General features: G+C 43.7%; 2 protein-coding genes across 2 annotated transcripts in view; both read right to left on the bottom strand.

Moving 5' to 3' along the window:
- Window positions 1-60: 60 nt before the first annotated feature.
- LOC307244775 (putative ferric-chelate reductase 1) lies at window positions 61-12,742 on the bottom strand (the record flags this gene model as incomplete). The annotated part of the gene is made up of 15 exons (XM_080020079.1): window positions 61-399; window positions 501-526; window positions 1,576-1,713; window positions 1,845-1,903; window positions 2,102-2,193; window positions 2,352-2,438; window positions 4,236-4,351; window positions 4,582-4,689; window positions 6,125-6,269; window positions 6,356-6,457; window positions 6,931-7,128; window positions 7,474-7,621; window positions 10,682-10,779; window positions 11,470-11,606; window positions 12,553-12,742. 15 exons carry the CDS (start codon window positions 12,740-12,742, stop codon window positions 310-312), a joined length of 1,734 nt encoding a protein of 577 aa, XP_079876205.1. The 3' UTR covers window positions 61-309.
- A 3,830-nt stretch (window positions 12,743-16,572) lies between these two features.
- LOC307244878 (glycogen debranching enzyme-like) overlaps window positions 16,573-21,543 on the bottom strand; it is a gene marked incomplete at its 5' end in the record, with an annotated part of 42,691 nt that continues 37,720 nt past the window's right edge. The window contains 6 exons of the mRNA XM_080020245.1: window positions 16,573-17,124; window positions 17,251-17,384; window positions 17,499-17,586; window positions 18,265-18,362; window positions 18,945-19,156; window positions 19,245-19,357. Of these exons, the coding sequence (XP_079876371.1) occupies window positions 17,007-17,124; window positions 17,251-17,384; window positions 17,499-17,586; window positions 18,265-18,362; window positions 18,945-19,156; window positions 19,245-19,357 (763 nt within the window). The 3' untranslated portion in view covers window positions 16,573-17,006. The remainder of the gene's footprint in view (window positions 17,125-17,250; window positions 17,385-17,498; window positions 17,587-18,264; window positions 18,363-18,944; window positions 19,157-19,244; window positions 19,358-21,543) is intronic.

Here is a 21,543-nt window from a genome sequence, read left to right as displayed (position 1 = left end):
TTGTAGATGGAATCAGGAAAAGGAGGTCACCATTCACAGATATAATAATGATGATGATAATAATAATAACAACAACAACAACAACAACGACAGAGGCATAACGGAGCCAGGCACATCATTATCACTGAATTCATCGTTATAATAAATAGCCTTTTTCTACATTCCGTAACACTAGGATGACTCCAGAATTTTCATAGAAATTTAAAATGAGACCGTGTCATTTTTTCCCACGTAGCTGACCACACCCTGTAGTCGAAGAGAGACAAAAAAAAACAACTTCTTGCCATCGTCCCTCGTCCTCGCATGAAGTCATGACATTCCGATTCCCACAAGGAGCGCCACCAAGAAGGCCAGGTTTCCCAGGAGAAACGCCGCCAGCAGCATGGCGTGAAAACTCTTCTGCGGAGGGGAGACAGCGACTGGCTTTAGCGGGTTTACCTAAAGTGCGAGCGGCTGTTTCGTCCTGTTTTCCAAATTGCACGAGGGCAGCCATCGCCTACCGTTTCACACGCCGCGTCTTCCGCATCTAATGGAAGACAGAACAATCGTTGTGGTTAAGATACTTAAATGGAGCACTATGATGTAGCTGCTTGTAAAGTGGACCTATTATTCTCCTTTTTACATAAGTTGATATAGGTCTGAGGTCTCCAAAACGTGTATTTTAGTTTTTTTTTGATGAAAATGCCACTCAGATTCTGCATTCCAGCCATTCTGACATGTCTCTAAATCCATTGTGTTCCTGACGCTCTGTTTCAGCGGGAGGAGCCTCCCTCCTGAGGCCACGAGTTCTGTGAGCCAATGGGGTTTGAACATAATTTCCCGAGTTCTGTGAACCAGTGGCGTTTGAGCGTGGCGATATAAGTTGAGATAATGTTGAGATAATCATAACCGTAGTAATCGTAATAATCCTCATAGCCATAATAGTCTGGAGCGTGGTTTCGTTCTATTTACTTCGTAACTTTCACTGATTTCACCTCATCGTTGCACCAAAATCTTGTTTCTGAACAAATGTGCTGGATCTTCACTCATATTAGCTCGAAAAGGCCTAATTTAAAAGTTAGTTCTGGCTTTGGTTGCCGTGCTCCAAGCTGGCAGGAGACACGGACGCCGCGCCACGACGCACCGGGACTCTCGCATTCGGGGATTTATTTGTTTCACGTAAACATCGGAGGATAAAATGAAATTTTAAAAACCAGCGGATCGCACAGCGGCTCGGATGGGGCGGACGACCATGCAGCGAAATCCGGCGCAGAGCGGACGTCAGCTCGTAGAAAAAAACTTTGAAAAGCGAACGTTCAGAGCGGTCTGAGCCCTGAGCGGTTTGTTCACAGCGATGACTTTGTCATTAGTTTGTTATTATTTGACACTTTGGCCACGTCCAATATGAACATCCAACATTATTATCTATATGAAAAAAAATAAGGAAAAGCGTTATAGAACCCCTTTAAAGCAACTAAGATCTTGATTTGATTTCATTTGATTTTACTCGATTTTATTTTTCCTTGTGATAAATTTGCAAAAATAACTCTAAGAGCGGGAATAACTCAGCTGCCACACCTTGTGTGTTTTTTATACCTTTGTTCTTCCTCCTGTCGTGGAACTCAAACAGGACGTAGAACAGAGCTTCCCAGCCCACGAACCCGCCCATCACCTTCATCAGCCAGCGGTCCTCGGTGCTGTCAATCAACCGCAGGCCGCTGAACACGGCCGCCACTTGGGGGGACACAAGAAGCAAGCCACGTGGGGAAATCGCACGCACCCAACTGACGCAGTGAGTTTACGATGAAGAAGAACGAACGGAAAAGGATCATTTATGAAAAACAATCGATACAAACGTCTTCTACCTGCAAGTCCTTTTATGGCGGCAGCATTCAAAGCGTGTGACCAATTAAATAGAAATCGCCTGAGGGAGAGAGTGGTCAAATATTATAATTACTACCTGACACACACACACACACACACACACACACACACACACACACACACACACACACACACACACACACACACACACACACACACACACACACACACACACACACACACACACACACACACACACACACACACAAATCCCCCACAAACAACCATCTGTACGTACAGGTGGTGATGAGGGCCACAGCGGAACAGCGCCCCAACGGGCTGGAGGAAAGAGAGAATCATCACCAAACAGCCCAGAACCGGATGCGTTCCCTGCCAACACAGACCAGGCGCCGTTGAACCGAAGGGACGTGGGGAGATTTGAGATATTCGAAACAAATTCATCTTTTCCTAGATTTTCAGTTAACGCGGCGTTCAGGAACACACTTAAAAAAAACAAAAACATTTAAATAAAAGGAGGCTCAACTCACTTCGCTCCAGCCCCGGACGTGGGAGAAGATTATGATGAAGGCGATGATGGTCGTCGCCGTGGTGAGGCTCATCAGAGCGACATGGGCCTGGAAGAGAGCCAGGGACCGCAGGGAGAAAAAGTGATATATTACAGGTGATATTCAGAATATATAGGGGGTTAAAATTGGCAGGGACCTCCCAATTTTATATTCGAGTGACAATTGCTCTCTAGACTAGAAAAGTCATGACGATACAATCCTCCTTCGGGACTTGATTATGGACCACCACGTGCAGGATAAGAATGACGACGCTACACTCATATATCTAATTAATCATTTCCAGCCAGAATACCAGCTCCCATCCAAACAAGCTTCACTCTGAAAGTGAGTCGTGGTGATGAAAGGTTTGACACTCTTTGGAGATTCGACCCTCTGCGAGGCGCTCAGTAAAAAGAGTCGTTCTTATCCGACTCTTGGTTCGTTCGGTTCAGTCGGTGTAACGCTTGGTGAACAACAGTGACACGAGTCCGTTTGGCTCTGAGTTGTGAATGGAATTCTCACAAGAATCATTTCATTCCGTCAAAATTGTTTATGTCTTTTGATGAAATGCAAAAGAGTCAATCCCTAACATTGGATATGAATTATGTCAGTCATCAGTAATTATTTTCAGTTTGTCATTTTTTTCTAATAATCTTATTATTATTATTATTATTATTATTATTATTAATAATATTTGTATTAATAATAATAATAATAATAATAATAATAATAATAATAATAATAATAATAATAATAATTGTATTATTAAAAATAAATTATATTATACATATATTTATTATTTTATTATATTATTGTAATTTTTTTTCTTTAATATGCACTTGGAGGAGTCTCCAGGCGCACGCACAGGGAATGACTTGCCACAGTTGACGTAGCAGCTGGCCACAGTGAGCAGAGCTGAGTGGGGATGGGAGTCCGTCCGCCCTCCACCTCGCCTGGCGCACAGCTCCGTGCCCGCGCGTGCGGTGACGCCACAATAAGATCGTTTGGCGGCGGCGCCGCCTTTCAGAACTCACTGCGGGCAGGTTCAATTTTTTTCTCCCAAACATTTTCGTATCGGATTACGTCCGGAACTTGAAAGCGTGTTGCATCGAAAAGTGGCGACAACTAGCGTGTCTACCCCGGTGTCATGTTTCCATCACTGCCAAGAAATACCCCGTGACTGCTGCAGAGTCATTTGTTCCGGGAATGAATGCAGATTGTAACCTTTCCCACTAAAGTCAAATGTTAGAGGGTGTCAGTGGGTTTTTTTGCAGTGGGAAAGGGGTATTACAAGGGTTTATACAAGGTATAAGGGTTGTTTTAAACTCTTGGAAGTACATGGGGTGACACAGTATGTCACGGCCCCGGTCGCGCCTCCAGTTGTTTCCCTTGTGTTTCTTAGTGTTTCCCTTTTGCTCTGTCCACTGTCCCGGCTCCCTGCTCCACCAGCACCTGCAGGCAACCGGCTCATCACCTCCTCTACCGCAGTATTTAAACTCCGGCTCTTCGCCCACTCATCGCCAGGTTGTTGTTTCACCTCAGTGGTACTGCACAGTTCAGGCCACACTTAGTCACTCCCTCTCTTACATCCCATGATCATGATCCATCTATGCATAGGAAGGGTTGTTATTTCAAAGTTATGACACCGATATTCATGTCAATACTCTCAAATCGAAGCCGACCCCCTGTACTTTAAACCCCTATTAATTGTATGACTTTTAACCTGAAATGTTTAGAGTGGAGCCAAAACAACAGATAATGTGTGACTGTGCCAGCTACCTGTGGTCAGTACTGCATAAGGTTGGCATCTTATGCAGTGCAAGATGCCATATTTGCATGGCAAATACGGCATCTCTGAGCGCTCACCAAAAACCAGACGGCTTTTCCCCAGTAGCTTCGACTCTTGGCCACACCTTTCAGATATCTGGCGACTATCATTCCGAGTGCACCCGTGGTCATCCATGCGATCAGCATCAGGGCGCCTGGAATAAAACCACCACGATCATGTTGGCTTACGGGCGTAGTCAAAACAATTTCAAAAGACTTATATCATGGTCAATTTATGAGTGGGGTATCAGATACTTTAACTAAAGAACCTCATAGAAATGGCTAAAATCAAATTCAATGCTGAAGATCACTGCACATACTGTACTGTAGATGTATTTCATGACTGTTGGAGATACTGTGTCCGGGTGACATCTCACACTCGTACCGTGCGCTTTGACATTCGGAGGCTGGCCGGATTTGCTAAGAAGCTGAGGCCTGGTAATAAACACCTTACTGGCGCTGGCGAACGTGCCGGTATGGAAGCGGATTTGCCCTGTCCAGGAAGAGGTTGAAAACAAGTTATTCGTTCATAAAACAACCAATAACTCTCACGGAACTACTATGTCGCTGCAATGTTTTAACCTTGTGCTGAAAGTTATAACAATACAACGGCGAGAAACAGTTTACAAAGCACTTATATGTGTTTCTTAGATGTGTTTCTATACAGCATAAACTTATACTGTATATAAATAGATCACACTCACATCAAAACAGTAGGAAAAATAATTACAAAGCAATGGAAAAAAAAGAATGAAAAAGAAAATGGCAATAAATGGAAATATGCGAAACTATACAATATACCAGTTATAAACAGTTAACTTTACATCAGGGGTCTTCAACCTTTTTTCAACTCAAGGACCCCTTGGTGGATATAGAAACAAGAGCATGGACCCCCTCGATTTTTTTTAATGAGATGTTGTGTGTGTTGCATTTTAAGCCTGACCTAATAACATATTTATTTTTTGTCTAAAATAATATTTTTTCACAAAAGATTATATTGACGTAAAAAAATTTGGCAGGCCCCCTGCAGTACCTCCACGGCCCCCCGGTTGCAGACCACTGCTTTACGCAATAGAAATATGGCAATATACACTAAACCTAATTATAAACAACAAAATAAGAATAACCGAAAAAAAACCTGAAAAAGAAAACTAATATATAAAAGATACAAATGAAAAATACCTAAGCAGTACATAACTATGGGGTGCCACTTGTCAACCTCCACTGCTCAAAAATGTGCTTTACTTTTTCCAGATTTAGCCCCAACGTTGCACCATTTTCCACAGATTTAGTGAAATAACACAGCACAAAAATGCACTAATTTAACATATAATTTAACATATCACCTTTTCACAAATATAGACTTAAGATGATATGTTAAATCGAAGTGTTTAAAGTAAATCTAAGTATTAAATATAAGTATGAAATATAAATTAGATCCCATATCTTAAATTCTAATTCTAAATCTTTAATCTTATACTAAATCTTTAGATTTAGTATGTCTGGGGTTTGGTCAAACCCAAGAGTTAGGATTTAGGATTTAGATTAAGATTCAAGATTTAGATTTAGATAAAAGATTCCGATTGAAGTTTACGATATAGGATTTATACATATATATTTAATATTTGTATCTATGTTTTTATTATTTCATTTTATTTATGATTTATATTGCTGTTTAGGATTTAGATTCAATATTTAGATATATTTATTTATTTTATGTATGATTTAGCATATAATTATTAAATCCAGATAGGCGAAAAAGTGATATCAAATTGAAGTGCATTTTTGTGGGGTGTTATTTTGCAAAATTTTTGCTATTTTGTGGAAAAATCAAGATAAACAAATTATTGCTCATGAGCAAATATAAAAAAGCTGAAAGCTCAAAACTGACATTTTGACATCATCCGACCCCACTTTGTGTAGCTTACCGTTGCTGGTGGGTCCGTAGGCAAACAGAAGGTGGTAGGGCTGATCCACGCCCGTCGTACGTTGGGTGGAGATGACGTTCATCGAGGTGAAGGAACAGCCGATGACGCCGTCCCTCATAGACCCACTCACGTCAGAGACATTCCCCTTTCGAATCGTCAAAAGGAATTCCATTTTTTTAGAAGATAGAGATAGAGAAATAAGGAGATGTCGGACATCTTAGAAACACACACCAGGGGAAGCGCTCGTGGGGCACGAGCTCCTGTGGAAAAGGCGTGCTGCAACTGGACGAGGCCGTTGCCGTCCAGGGCGCAAATATAAATGTCGTCATTTCCCTGTGGAAACACCAGACAAAAACGGATAGCATCACGTTAAGTAGGGGTAAAAAAAACAAAACAGTGTGATGCGTTGTCGTTGATTTCATGTCATTGCATTCCAGTCGGCCTGGGTCATTTGAACAGATCTTTCATGTGCTTTGTAACCCTGTTCGGGTGCCACTTTCGGGAGTCTCTGCCCACAGGCAGGGTTTTATGGCACTACGATCACCTCATCTGACATGTTGACCATCGCGAAAGACAAAACATTGTGTAGTCAGATCCCGGCATAAAAGACACCGTCATTTGCATCAAATTTGTACCGAGAGTTTTCGGGGTTCCGTGGGGTTCGGGGTAACACGGCAGGAGTTATGATTTTCAGAGTTTACATTGAACTCATTGAACTTACAATGGCTCCTCTTGTCCGTCGTGGCGAACAAGGAAAGAGGCACCGGTGCATCCCCAATAATTACCATCCATTACTAGTTACTTACCATCTCTTTATCGTCGGAGAAGCCGAACGAGATGTATCCCGGGGATGGACCCGTCATCGCAAACCGGATGCCAGAGCCGCCGGGGGGTGCGACCGAGGCCGACACGTGGTAGCAAGTGGCGCTGCCGGCGGGGTCACAGTTGGGGGGCTGGCTGAAACAAGTCTTGGTGACGCCGCACCCAGCCCTGGAGATGGTCTGCTACGGGAGGGGGGCAATGAAAAATCAAAATTGTCATTATTTATGGGTTGTGATACAGATGCACTGCTGATATAGTGCTGCATTAATGATCTGATAACTTTTTTAGTGCAATTATCTCATCTTAGCATTCATATCATGAGTAAAAAAAAATTAAATAATAATAATTCACACCCAGACAAAACTGACAGAAAAGCCTTTGAGTTTTCCGATGTTTTAGCTGCAAAGTCTTTTAGTGATCCTACATCTAGATCGGTACAACAAAAATCGGCAATATTCTTAATTCCCTTTCGGCTCTGGCAAACGAAAGCGCTTCATTCTGTGTTCTTTTTAAACCTTGAAACTTACAGGCACATCGATTAACGAGATGGAGGGGGTGGGTGAGGTCAAATTAGCGGGAGGGCCCGTGCTGCTGTTTAGGAATCCCCCACTGTAGGTCAGCTGAGGACTGCGTACCTGCACCCAAAATGTCCTGAAGTCCTGGACAAAGGAGGCGCTGAAGAGAGGCAAAGACGTGTCAAATGGTCAAAGGACAAAACATAAATAATAATTCTAAGAATGACTTTTCAACTTGCAACATTAGGGCCTTAAACACAACGATCTATACACAGAGAAAACGGTGTCAATCAAAATGGAGAATCTTTCCTTTTTAGTCATGTTTATGCGACGGCTTCTTCTCTGTCGACCTCGAATACCAGCATGGTCCAGAATTCTATTCTATTGTGGGGGTGGTAGCTCAGGCGGTAGAGCTGGTGGTCTAGTGATCTAAAGGTTGCAGGTCCGATCCCAGGCTCCTCCTGCTAGCATGCTGTAGTGTCCTTGAGCAAGACACTTAACCCCTAATTGCTCCTGATGGCTGCGTCCGTCGGTGATTGAACAATTGTAAGTCGCTTTGGATAAAAGCGTCTGATCAATGTAATGTAATGTAATATTCGAGACGGCGACATTTATTCTTTTTTGCCGTCGCCTTAACAATTTACCTCGGCCACTTGGGGGGTATAGAATTTCCTGCTCTTGTTTTATGGGCGTGTTCATCCATATCAGCGGCTCACTGACCACAACTACGGGGAAAGGCGAAGCCTGCCGCCAACAGTGGAAACAGCACATAGAGGAGTGCAGGCATAACATATCACGTTTGTTGGGTAAATTGAGGATGGGAAGCAAGAAATGTGGATCGGACGGCACGAAGATAAAGTTAAAGAGATGATGATGATGATGATGATGTGTGACTGGCGAACAGGTGGAGAATGGACCGCCAGGAGTCTTGACTCAGGACGGGGTAAAGACTCTTCAGGGTGACAGGCCTCAGCCATGCCTTCGGATCCCCAAAAAACTCCTAATAACGGCTAAGGCTTGCGTGGGCTTGTCGGAGGTCCTGGATGTATCTAGGGTAAGCTTGGGAGGACCAGCGGCCTGGGATCGTCGTGGTCTGGTCGCAAAGCCCCTGGCAGGAAGCAGATGAAGCCGCGCCAACGCAGAGAGAGTGATAGGAGCGTCTCTAAAGTGCTGATGGGACCGGAAAAGAGTGGCGGCGCTTCCCATTTTGTTGGTGAAGACAGGGTTGGAGGGATAACAATCGAGGGTGGAGGTAAGAGTCGAGACGGAACAAAAAGATGGAAGTGCTGAGCTGTCTGGTCGGTTTTGCCGCACTTGATGGTGAAAACGAGGGAGTCGAGTATGAACTGAGATGTCGGCAGGCAGGGGCGACGACGAGGGTCCGGGAGGAGGTGCTGCTGCTTAAGGGTAAGTTAAGGCTGGTGTCTGGCGGTGGTGAAGAACAAATCCATAAATACATTTTGCTCAATTTAAGATTCACTAATTCTAGGCCAGGAAGTCCGAGACTAAGGTCATGAAGGACTAGTCAGTGCCCTCTTTCTGGTCTTGGTGCTGGTTTCTGCTGGTCCAAATGAACCTGCTCAATCCCAAGACCCACGTACATTAATCCAAAAATAAGCCAGCGGAACTTTGTGCCCTTTGTCATTTAGGTTTTTGTCCAAAGGGACTTACAATAATGTTAACACTTAAGGGAATAAATATTTTGAAATTGTTTTTACCAACAGGTGCCACTGAGTTCTATGAATGAAGTCATGACATAAAATATTTAATAGCAATTAAATACCAATATTTCAATGGGTGTCAGATTTTACTGCTTGGTCCCATGGTCGCAGTCTGAATTAACAAGATATTTGAAAAGTGGAAGATCACTCAATGCAAACAAGTGCCTCAAGAAGTGCACAAAAAAACTACCGGAGATGGGGGACGATCCTCCTAATACCTCAAGAAATTACATTATCGAATGTATGGCTAACCCTGTTAAGATTCCAGCATCAAAATATGATTTGGAATGAAACTGAGCATCATCACTGTTTACATTGAAATCACCAGAGATGATGACGCCTTCAAAGCCTCGAAAAGGATGAAAAACATCTCAGCAAAAACCATCAAGCATAGAGCATTTGTAATGCTTCACAGGGGGAAACGTACCACGTGGGAGCGCAGACAATGGAGTGAATGGCGAGTACAACAGAGCGCATAACGACCACGCCCCGCCTGTGTTGTCGTACTAGGCGGTGCGATGGAAATCTGAGTTGGTGGGTAAGGTTTCTTTGTCACCTGCCTGGTCAAGCCCGCCCAGCTGTCACTGGGGAAAAGGCACCAAGATTGTGTTCTTTCCACTGGCCTACTGTCATTAACCAGTAGGCCAGGGTTTCTTGTGGAATTGTGTAGTGTAAACTGAGATGAAATAACCAAAGGGTGTGTAACTCCACAGTGCTCTGCTGAGGGCTATCCAACATGTTTTTTTGAACGATCCATTCGTAGCGAACACATCTTTGAGACGACTCAAGAATCGCGAGGCACTCCGGTAAAATATTGGGCCAGCATCTTCAACTCAAAATCTGATCACATTTCAGTCCAAGGCAAACCAAAAAATGTATAAGTCAAGTCGTCGGGCACTATTTCATACCGAATGCGATGGATTCGCTCGTCGCATTGCACCGAATTAAATAACTTTGATGGAATGAAATGATTGTTGGGAACGTTCCATTCACAACTGGTCAAACAGCCTCTTCTGACTCTGGTTTGTCGTCCAGGAAGTCCTCTCTCTTTCTCCGCACGTGAAACTAACTGAATCAGATGAACCAAGAGTCGAAAATAGAAAGACTCTTTTTTTTACTGATTTACTATGTGATTATACCGATTTACTACCGATTTACTGACTTGTCAAGAAGCGAATCTCAACAAAAGCGTCAAAACTTCCTCACTACAAAGGACCCTCACTTTCAGAGGCAAACTTGTTCCGGCGAAAACAAAGACGCGATTACGGCCGGACCTGATGAATTAGTGCTGCCTTGCGATTTTGATATTGCAACACAAGAGCGAGTTGCCATGATCTATTTGTCTTTTTTCAGTGAAATTTGAAAAGTGTTCATGGCACGCCTGGCGAGCTCTCACGGCACACTGGATAACAAGGAACTACCGTGATTCACCATAAAACAGAAATACAAATAGAAAGGAATAAAAGTGCCACGCCTGATCGAGTTTGTTTTGAAATTACCGAAACTCAACGGGTTTGGGGTCTTCTGAGGTCGCTGCCGTCCACGTCGCCTCGATCAGGGTCTTGGGGGAATCTGAAGTGTGGGATACAGCCGAGTTCTGAGGAGACACACACGCACACTATGACTAAAAGGACTTGATGTAAATGCCTTTTTGCTGCTGAAGTTGATGAAAGAATTGCGTTACTTTAGTAAAGCGATCAAGACCAACAGCCCAACAGCCCAACAGCCCAACAACCCAACAGCCCAACAACCCAACAGCCCTACAGCCCTCATGTTAATGATTCATTTATAAGCCTAAAAAAATCCACCAATCAAATGTTCAATACAACTATTTATTCACCCATCTCTCAGTCTATGTATGTATGTATGTATCTATCCAACACTCTATCTCTTTATCCATCCACCTATCTATTTATCCATCTATCTATCCATCCACCTATCTATCTATCCATCCATCTATCTATCTATCTATCCATCCATCTATCCATCCATCCATCTATCTATCCATCCATCTATCTATCCATCTATCTATCATTCTATCCATCTATCTATTTAACTATCTATCTCTGAAATTATTAGTGACAGAACTGAACTCAATAATGCTCTGCACCCCTTGACGATGCCCTCACACATGTGACCCTTTGGAGCTTTTTGCCTCCAACCTCTCGGTGGATGTGGTGCAGCTGTACGACGTACAACTTGCTCTTTGAGAAGCTCTGCAGGACAAGAAGCACAAAGAGCTGTTGTGACGAGGGGGCGGCGGAGCGTAGGAATGCAGCGCACTCACAGGTGCACCGTTGCAGGTGAGGAGCTGGGCCGCTCCGCCCGTTACAGCGAACGATCCCAGGGGAATTTCACCGTCAACCTCCCTGGCTTGCAACATGAAACCCTTGAACGGGGTTGAACCTGGAGCCTGGAGGCGGACTAGAAAAAACAAAAACAACAGCAAGGAGTGATGGAAAACCTTCAGTGGCTTGACTTCCTGTGACTTGCTGATCGGGATGAAAACAAGTGAATTTTGAAGTATCCTTTGACAAAAAATGCCCAATCGTCATTTATTTAGTTTTTTTTTTTTTTTTTTACAATATTTTATTTTCATTCTTTGACAACTTCTGCTTTCTTTAAAAAAAATACTTTTTTCAACATTAAATACAATTTTCAGTCAATTTGAATTGGCTTTTAATAGTTAACTCTCCACACAACACATCGCAAACTGTTTCATAGTTAACGGTTGTCATTTTTAAAGTAGTAGAGTATATTTGTGTAGTTCAGTTATTGCAATATATCAATACAAATATGGGTTAAATAAAACGGATTCATTAATTTCCATAGAATGTCATGGTTTATACTTGCCATCAAATGCCGAAACACATGTAATACTGATACTTAAAATGTTTGTAACACGATGAAAACACAAAACTACTTAACTTATATAATAAATAAAATCAACTTGCAGTATAATTAAATGTATATATTCTCAATAAAATCATCTATAGTGCTTGGCCCAAAACATAGAAACCCTACACCAACACCATCAGTAACACTTACTAAGTACTAACACTTTTTCATCAGGTATCTCTACAGTAAAAACTGCAGTAATACTTTTGGGTGTAAAGATTTAAAGATAACGACATGAAGCCACTCGTACTGTCTGTTGATTTCATCGACGTCGAGCCGTATTTGTTTTGGCCTCGTACCGACGCTGGCAGACCTGCCCGTTCATCCATCCTGACGCCTGATCGAGCTTCCACTGACAACAGTTCGATGAACGTATTGAACGCAACGCACTGACAGGCTCGTTGAACGCGAGGTTCCAGGTGAGTTTCAAACACGTCGTGTCTCCCACAGAAAGGAATCACCTGCCGCTCACCTGTGATCTTGCCCCCGCTCTCGCCGTAACTCGTCCCACCCGCGGTCACGGAGAACGGAGCGGGGTTCGCCCGCGGGGGGACCCCGGCGTGGCGGGGCCGCAGGTCCGCGCAGGCTCCCGTCACTAGACCCGAACTGTAGCACCGCGCCGCCGGCCAGACGCAGGCCAGCAGCAGGACGAGGCGGTGCATCGCGGCGCCAACACAGCGACCGAGCGACTGAAGGCGATCAACACACACCACGACGAGGCTCTCACTGGTGCAGCCCCGTACGGTGCCGCGCTTTAACCGGACGGCGGGCGGGTGGAGGCGGACGGGTGGAGGCGGGGTCCGACGCTGGTCTCTGGGGACTTGGTGACCTGGTCGGGGGGGAGTGGGGTGGAACCTTTTATACCGTGAAAGGACTGGCACACACCTTCTGTTTATCCAGACATAATAATAATAATAATAATATAACAATAATAACGATAATAATGATAATTATAATAATGACGATAATAATGATAATGATAGTAATAATAATGATAGATAATAATAATAACAATAACAATAATAATAACATTAATACACAAACAAAGACAAAGAAAGAAAGAAAGAAAGAAAGAAAGAATATATACACTTCGCCCGGATAATTTGACTGGAAATAAAATAAATACATTTGACGCTCCTTCAACAAGACAAATACAAAAGCACAGAAAAAAAAACCCGAATTCTCAATTCCACTAACGAACCAGGATTCCTAAAGTTGTTTTTCATGGTCATTGAATCATCAAGCTGAGCCTTTACTGGAAAGGTTGGATAATAAACTGAACGGGAAGCAGGAAAAACAGAGGTGTGGGGGAGGGGGGTGAACTTACCATGACATGGCAAGATCTTGAAGGACTTTTACTGTTGTATCTGCTTTGATAACTGCACTGGAAAAAGATGCAACCTGGGGCACAGCAAGTACATTTTGAAAAGATAATGGGGGTTACCAAAGGCACCAATGGGATTTGGTGCCACCAATCCCCGAGGGATTGTGCCATCCCGGGAGTCTGATTTTCTAAACATTTTGATTAGATTATTACATCACCTTATTCTTTAACTCTCTATGGACGAGCTGTGTATTTTATGGCACAACGCGCCTACACCGTGGTGTGCGTGGTGCGGGACATGACAGCATCGTGATATTTTGCACCTGCACAGATATCTGATCTTGCAAATGGTTCTCAATCGCAAAGGCACAGTGAAAGAGTTATGATCGGATAAGCAGTATTAACCATTAGAATTGACAAAGAGTGTGGTTTGACACGAAATCGGCCGTTATTCATCGACCAATCTTCACCAAAAAAGAATGGGGAAATTAGATAGAGGTGTTGGAATGTGCCAAAATACGTCAAGATTGAACAGCGGGGCGGCGCTACAGAAGCCAAAAACATGTCTCTCCTACATGCTTTAGAGATAATTATTAGTTGAAATATGCACTCTGGTGGTTATCTGTAATTGGCCCAGGCATACTTAAGCATGTTTGCGCAATACTTCTGGGCCGGTGACGTCACAAAGGGAGTCGAACGACGCCCTTTGACACATTCGCTTTGATCCACTGCCGCAACGCAGCAGCAGGAGTCGGCAGGTCAGTCATTCTGTTTCACAGCTACTCAGGCTGGTCAAGGACTGTTTTAAGGACTTATTATTTTCTACTACCACTACCAACGATCGAGCTGGCAAATCCGTCGAACACGTTTAGCCGCCACGTAATTTATCCTCAAGTCACCAAAGTGTGTGTAAAATGAAACCTTTCGTATTTAAGTGTTCATGTCATGTCATGTCAGGTCATTGTTTGTTAAAATGCATTGCATTACACAGGTGGCCCCACCCACAAAAACAGAGCGTCCTGGAACAAGATGGGTTAGAGGCAAGTTAGAATGTTCAAAATGCATAGCCTGAGCGGTGTTTTCAGCAAAAATAACTTCAATAACCTGTTTTAAGGTCCAATTTATTTTCTTTGAATGAATCCCTTTTCAATTTGGATTACTTTATTCACCCATAGTCTTGATTTAATCCTATATATTGTTCTCTAATTAAATATGAATTATTGAATTGCTTTAAAACCCTTTGCAAGACCCTCTATTTCTGCCAACAGCCAGTGAACTAAATGGTCCATCTAGTAGGTTTAAGTTAAAGTATGTCAATAACACTATTATAGATTTGACAATACGCTACTCAGCTTCTGACCAGCCACCACATTAAAACCACTTGCCTTATATTGTGTAGCTCCCACTCGTGCCACCAAAACAGCTCTGACCTGTCGAGGTGTGGACTCCACAAGACGTAGGAAGGCGTCCTGTGGTATCTGGCACCAAGACGTTTGCAGCAGGTCCTTTAAGTCCTGGAAGTCTCAAGGTGGGGCCCCCACGGATCGGGCTGGTTGTGTCAGCACATCCCGCAGATGCTCGATCGGATTGAGATGTGGGGAATTCGGAGGCTGGGCCAACACCTTGATGTTCCTCAAACCATTCCTTAACAATTTTCAGTGTGGGAGGGCGCATTATCCTGCTGAAAGGGGCCACTGCCATCAGGGAGTACCGTTGCCATAAAGGAGTGCACTTGACAGCAGAAATGTTCAGGAAGTTGGTACGTTTCAAAGTAACATCCACATGAATGCCAGGACCCAAGGTTTCCCAGCAGAACATTGCCCAGAGCATCACGCTGCCTCCGCTTGCCTTCTTCCCGTAGTGCACCCTGGTGCCATCTCTTCCCCCATGTAAAGGACGCACATGCACACGACCACCCACATGATGCAGAAGAAAAGGTCAGACCAGGACACCTTCTTCCAAGGTCCAGTTCTGACGCTCACGTGCCCATTGTAGTTACTTTCAGCAATGGACAGGGGTCAACATGGACACTCTGAGCGGTCTGCAGCTACGCAGCCTCATACGCAGCAAGCTACCATGCACTGTGTGCTCTGACACCTTTTATTTAAATTTCATAGCAGCATTAACTTTTTCAGCAATTTGTACGACAGTAGCTCTTCTGTGGGATCAGACCAGACGGGCTACACTTCACACTTCACTTCAGCGCCCATGACCATGTCGCCAATTCACTGGTTGTCCTTCTTTGGTCCACTTTTGGTAGGTACTAACCACTGCATACTGGAAGTAGTTTGTAGTAGTAGTGGTGAAGATTTCAGTGGAAATTACAGCTTCTCTCCCAGTTTCCTGTTTAAGTGAAAAACCTGCGGTCCAATTGGTTGCACGTCGCAGATTTTTCTAGGTCGAGCCAATCACGCAAGAGAAAAGCGTATTTACAGGAAAAATAAAGCTTCAAAAAAGTAATTAAAAATAATGCACAATAAAGAGGGGGAATGGAGGTACAAGAAGGAAGCTTCCGGAAATTGTTGCAACCAGCAGAGTATATCGAGTATGTGCCATTGTCTTACAATATGAAGAAAAAAATATCAAGAATGTACTTCTTGATATCAATAATCACATTTGATCTTCTGATATCAGAACTTGAAATATTAATATCATGAATTACCTTTTAAATATCAACAATTCAAATTGTTGATATCAAGAAAGGGAATTGATATCAGAAACAACACAAAAATTTAGTGTGTTCATCCTCACAATCAACTTAGGGAAAAAAAGGCTAATTATTTTTTACTGTGAAATTAACTTCTCTTTTTCAAGAGAACAATACTCCCCAATTTCAAAGGAATTGGGAGACAACCTTGCTTAATTTCTGATGTTTTATAGACTATCTTTCAATCATCTCAAATTGCTAGGATTATTTTCTTGACGAGTGAAGTTTTCTCAACCTGTGAACCGATCCTTCTATTTGATTCTATGGAGTTACATTTAGTTTATTATCTGCTTTTTGGCAGCAAAAGTGTAATTGCAGTGTATCCCCCCCCCCCCCCCCCCCCGAACGAGATCAGGATCAAAGTTCCGAAGGGTTTAATCTCTTAACGAAAAACTGTAATAATTCCTACCGCTATCAGGAGAGACAAAAATGGTCAAACCAGTGCATTTTTTCTTCTTCTGTGCAACTGTTTATTATGTGAAATTCCATATGACACACAGTAGATACTTAAAGTCACAAAGGTCAGATAAAGAGTCTAACTAAATGTATGTTTAACACAACACAGACAATTCTATCATATAATTATAGAACCCAGAATCGCGATTGTGGAGCCGCCCCTTGCGGCAGCCTGTGCGAGCACCTTGTGTCGACGACGCACATTTTAGTATCTTTAGAGCTTATAGAGCGTATTGTGCGTAATCACTGCATATATGTATGACCGTATGCATATGTATGTGACAAAAGAACCTCTTGAATCTTGAACTTGTTCTTCTATATGGGGAAGAGTTCTTAAAAGACCTCACAGCTTGATGCTATAGCAACACACATGGTTGAGTGAAAATGGCAGAATGAATATCACTCGGAAACGTCCGCTGCAGTGTTTTACATCCACAGGTCACAGGTCGTACAAGACCTCAAGGGTGGTGGCCATGGACCGCGCCTGGCTCTCGCAGCTGAAAGGGCAGTACTGGCCGTTCTCGTTGGTCAGTTCGGGGAGACCCTTCCAGGACGACCTTCAGAGGGACAGCGGGGGTTATCGCTATTGTTCATCCAATCCTACGGGGAAGCCGCCGCTTTCCCGAACGAATTTTGGCAGCTTTCAGCCGTCAAACGGGATGGGGGCCATTTTGAGTGCTTACCTCTCCAGGTGGACGTAGTGGCGAGACAGGACGTTTTTCACCAAGCTTACAGTCTTCTCATGCGTCTCCCGTCCCAGTGCCTTGGCGAAGTAGAGCTTGGCACGCAGAAAGTAGCCCACGGGCCACAGACATTCCTAGAGGCAGGATGGATAAAAGAAAACGAGGAGGGGAAAACTTTCAAAATGGCCACCTGGACGTCAACGGACATTTGGACAAAAAGGGTGCGGGTCGACGTATAGATTACTCACTGGTCCTTGATGGTAGTTGAACCCCTTCGCCACGTTGAAGTTATCATTATCCAGGTCATTGTCGTAGACCCCGCAGTAGACCATGTCACTGTGAAATCAGAGGAAGCTAAAAGTATTAATGGATCAAGTTAGGACATAATCCATCCAATCCAGTCTGTTTTAGTGTTTACACACTAAAGAGTTTTTACACAGCTCTGAGTAATACTCAATTCTGATTGGTCAATAGTGGCAATGAAATGTCAATTATTTTTGAATAATATCCACTGTTCTGTAAATGACCGTTGCCATAGGCAACCGCTTCTCAGGCTTGTTTCACATCCATCAAATCATTCTGCCTACAGTTGCACTTGCTAACGCTAGGTAGTGAAGCTACACAGAAACTACAATGGAGGACTTTTGATTTGTGGTTAAAGGCTGAGGAGATCCCAAAAAAACAATTGTGTAAATAACACAGGGGAAGGAGGAATCCTAAGAGATGCAAATAGTTGGTTGAAAGAATCAAATGTAAGGCGAAAAGTTTTTTTCGCCTACAATCAGTAAATAAATGGGGCGGGGCTTAGAGTGTCAACTACAGAACCTTAATTGCGTCTTGTCAACTGGCGTTTTGGGGTCAGTTGGAAAACCCATGGAAGAAAAGTGATAAGTTGATAGCCTCCACCCATTTCTGCGCTTCACATCACCATGCCAGTGCTTTTCTTCCAGAGAATGCGCTCAGTGGACACAAGCCCTATGGGAAGAAGGCATGCGGAACACAACTAGGACCCACTCTGGGTCCAGCGTCTTCATGCCCAGGGGTCCCAGTAGCTTCTTCTCAGCGACCCCGAGAGCCTCCCAGGCCCTCTCCACTGTGAATAGCTCTGGAGCCTGCGTGGGATGGACACGTACGAAGACAGGTTGGCTAAGACCAGATGTAACAAAAGCTGGACTAACCATTGCTGACGTTTAGCCACATATACATACAGTATATACAGGGTTTCCACTCTAAATGCAAGTAAATGTGGTTACTTGGATAGTCCAAAGTTAAAACTCAACTCTATCAGTGGAATGTGAGTAACTTGTTTGCACATCGGGGATACCCTAAATGAGACGTCCCTCCCTGTCCCCAAACTGAACTCTGATCTATTTCTCTTGCTCTCGCCACTCCCATCCTATCAGCTGTGGTGTCAAGTTGAAATGTCAGGTAATATAAAGGTCATCTCTGCATCGGTCTCTAAAGTATAAAAAAAAAAATGCTGCAACTGTGTTCCCTCGTACTTTGCTGTAGAACTGGTATAGAGCTGACACGTAAAATGTGGTCAATTTGCACCAGAGTGGCAACAATCGAAATTCCTTCATGTTCCATGATCCACGCAAGAGTCCCTGAGTTTTTGGAAATTCCATGATCAGTGGGAACCCTGTATATTAAACATAATCATAGACAAACACACAGAAAATGTGTCTACCCACCACCACCATGGCGATGGTGAAGTTGGGCCGCAGCTGGTAGTCGCACCAGGCGCTGGAGGCCCCGTAGCTGTCCTTGTAGATGCCTCTCTTGTGGACCAGATCCGGGTGTCTCTCATCCGGGTCGTGCGGGTCGCAAGACACGTAAAACCTTCTCTCAAAGTTTTCCTGGATCTTGCGGTCCCACTCAGCGTATGGCACCGAGAGATCCCCGCCTGCGGACCAACGGTCAGTATGAATAATGAATAAGAATAATGCCTGGAATACTGTCAGATCGGAATAAATACTGCCTTCTAATAATACCTTCTCTGCGTATGGTGACTGTGGCGTAGGGGAACAGGCCCTGCTTATGGAGCTGTGCCAGCCAACGCACAGTGGACTTACACAGGCCGACTATCTCCACAGCTGAACCATCCCTGAAAGATGTAAACACAGAGCCCTAGCATAAATGTCAGAGACTTCAATATGGGTTTTTTAAGGAGCTCCAAATGTAGACTGTTTGTGCCCTTTGCTGTTCTGCGGTGCCAAAGAAGAAAGGTTCAAAGTCTCTGCTCACCATGACTCCCTGTCCCTGCATACAAAAGACCCAGTTAGAAATCTTGACGTAATTATGGACCCATATGGAAACTTTAACAGTCTTACTAGGACTCAATAACAATATTAGCCTGCTACCTTCAAAAGTACACAACAAGAACTAGAGGATTCAGGACAAAACAAGACAGAGAAAAAACATCCATCCAGGCCTTTATTTCCAACAGGCCGGATAACTAACATTCCTCTGTCAGGTGTCTCTGTCGCCGTTCGATCATAGACCTTTTGTCTTGCTAGTCAGTCTCTGGTCTTTCTGGCCGTTCATCTTCCTGTGGATGTCTTCTTCCTGTCTCCCTGGTCGCTGTGCCACCCAGCTGTTCAATTTGTAATCGCCTCCATGTGTATCTATTCCCTGCCCTCGGTGTGTCTTGTTGCTAGTTTGTCATTCCCTCTATGTTTGATGTTACTCAGCCCCTTTGAGTACTAGTCAAGTCAAGTCAAGCTTTATTGTCATTCCAGCCATATACAGTGCAGGCTACAGTGGAATGAAATTGTGTTTTCCCTGGTGCAATGTATTAAATCTATACACAAGACAAACAAGACAAGGATGGGTCTGTGTGCCCAGGACCGTACATAGTGCAAATAGCAAGACAGTGCAAGCATAATAGACATGAAAGTATACATAACTCTATTCCCTTCTATTTTGTACTGTATCTTTTTGAGTCATATTTAATTTTTATTTTATATTATTCTATTCACTGACTGCATTACATTTTAGGAATCAGCTAGTTGCTAGGTAGGAATTAGGTGAGCTATTATGTTCGGTTTAGTAACTATTGTGCATAATCCGGGTGCGTTGCAAAGACATTTCACTGCATATACAGTATGTATGAACGTATGTGTGTGAAAAATAAACCTCTTGAATCTTGAAAATGCAACTAAATCTGTACAGTAAAAAGGAAAACTGTTAAAAAAATGTAAAACAGAACAGTATGTACACAATAAACCAAATAGAATAAATTAAGAAGTATGCAATTAAATAAAAGTGTGTCAAGTATGGTGTAGCAGCATGGTATAGTGGGTTTAAATAATCCCAGAGAATAATAGTCCAGGGAAATGCAACAGAGTGTAAAAAAAAGAAGAAATAGTGGGGTGGTGGGGGGGCGGGCTGTTCCTTAGAGTAGCGTGATACGGGTCGAGAGGCAGCAGGTATCAAGAATCCTCCCTGATCTCACAGTACTATTACTAGGACTATTGGTATTGGTATTATTATTATTATTATATATTATATATTTTGTTTCATGTTTTGTTTTCATTTGGTCACTTCCTCATGCCATGTCACCAACCTCGTTATGTAATTTCAGATCCGCCCACTCCCTTTTGTTTTGTTGTCACTCCCTTCCCTTCACCTGGTCTCTCCCGCCTGCAGCTCATTCCCTCGTTCGTCCTTCAGTATAAATACCTGGTTTCCCTGGCCCCTGATTTTCTGTCCGTTCCCTGCCAGACAAGTTTGCCTTCTCTAACTGACTGCCTGATTTGACCCCTGCCTGTTTTTGGAATAACCCTTGTGAACTTTGACTTCTGACCTGGTTGTGCAGATGAGAGGGGCGTGAGAACTACTGTCTCAAAGTTCTCTATGCACAATTTCTCTATTGTACTTCAAGTAAAGTTACTTAATGTTACCTTACTTTGCCTTTGTCTCCATGTCTGTCTGCATCTGGGTTCTACAATCATCAATAAGTCGACCAGCGACAATACAAACTAGTCAGTAATGGGCAGACACAGACCGGATTCTTGGTGATATTGGCGCCCAGTGAGCCACCGCCGGTGGGCACGACCAAGACCTGCAGCAGCTCAGGACCATCGTGCAGTCGCTGTCTACGGAGATGGCCTTACACACCTCGCACATGCAACAGCTGGCGTCCTCCTGGGTTCCTACCAGCCGGCTGGAGAGGCGACTCCACCACCAGCTGCCACCAACCCTGTCCGGGAACCTCCTCCTGCACAGTATGGTGGGGATCCGGACTGGTGTAGAGCATTCCTAGCTCAGTGCGCCCTGGTTTTCAAGCTC

Source organism: Zeus faber, assembly GCF_960531495.2.
Source record: "Zeus faber genome assembly, chromosome: 19".
In the NCBI taxonomy this organism is placed as follows: Eukaryota; Metazoa; Chordata; class Actinopteri; order Zeiformes; family Zeidae; genus Zeus; species Zeus faber.
The sequence above is the reverse complement of the archived record's forward strand: the minus strand, read 5'-3'. Positions and strand labels throughout refer to the sequence as shown.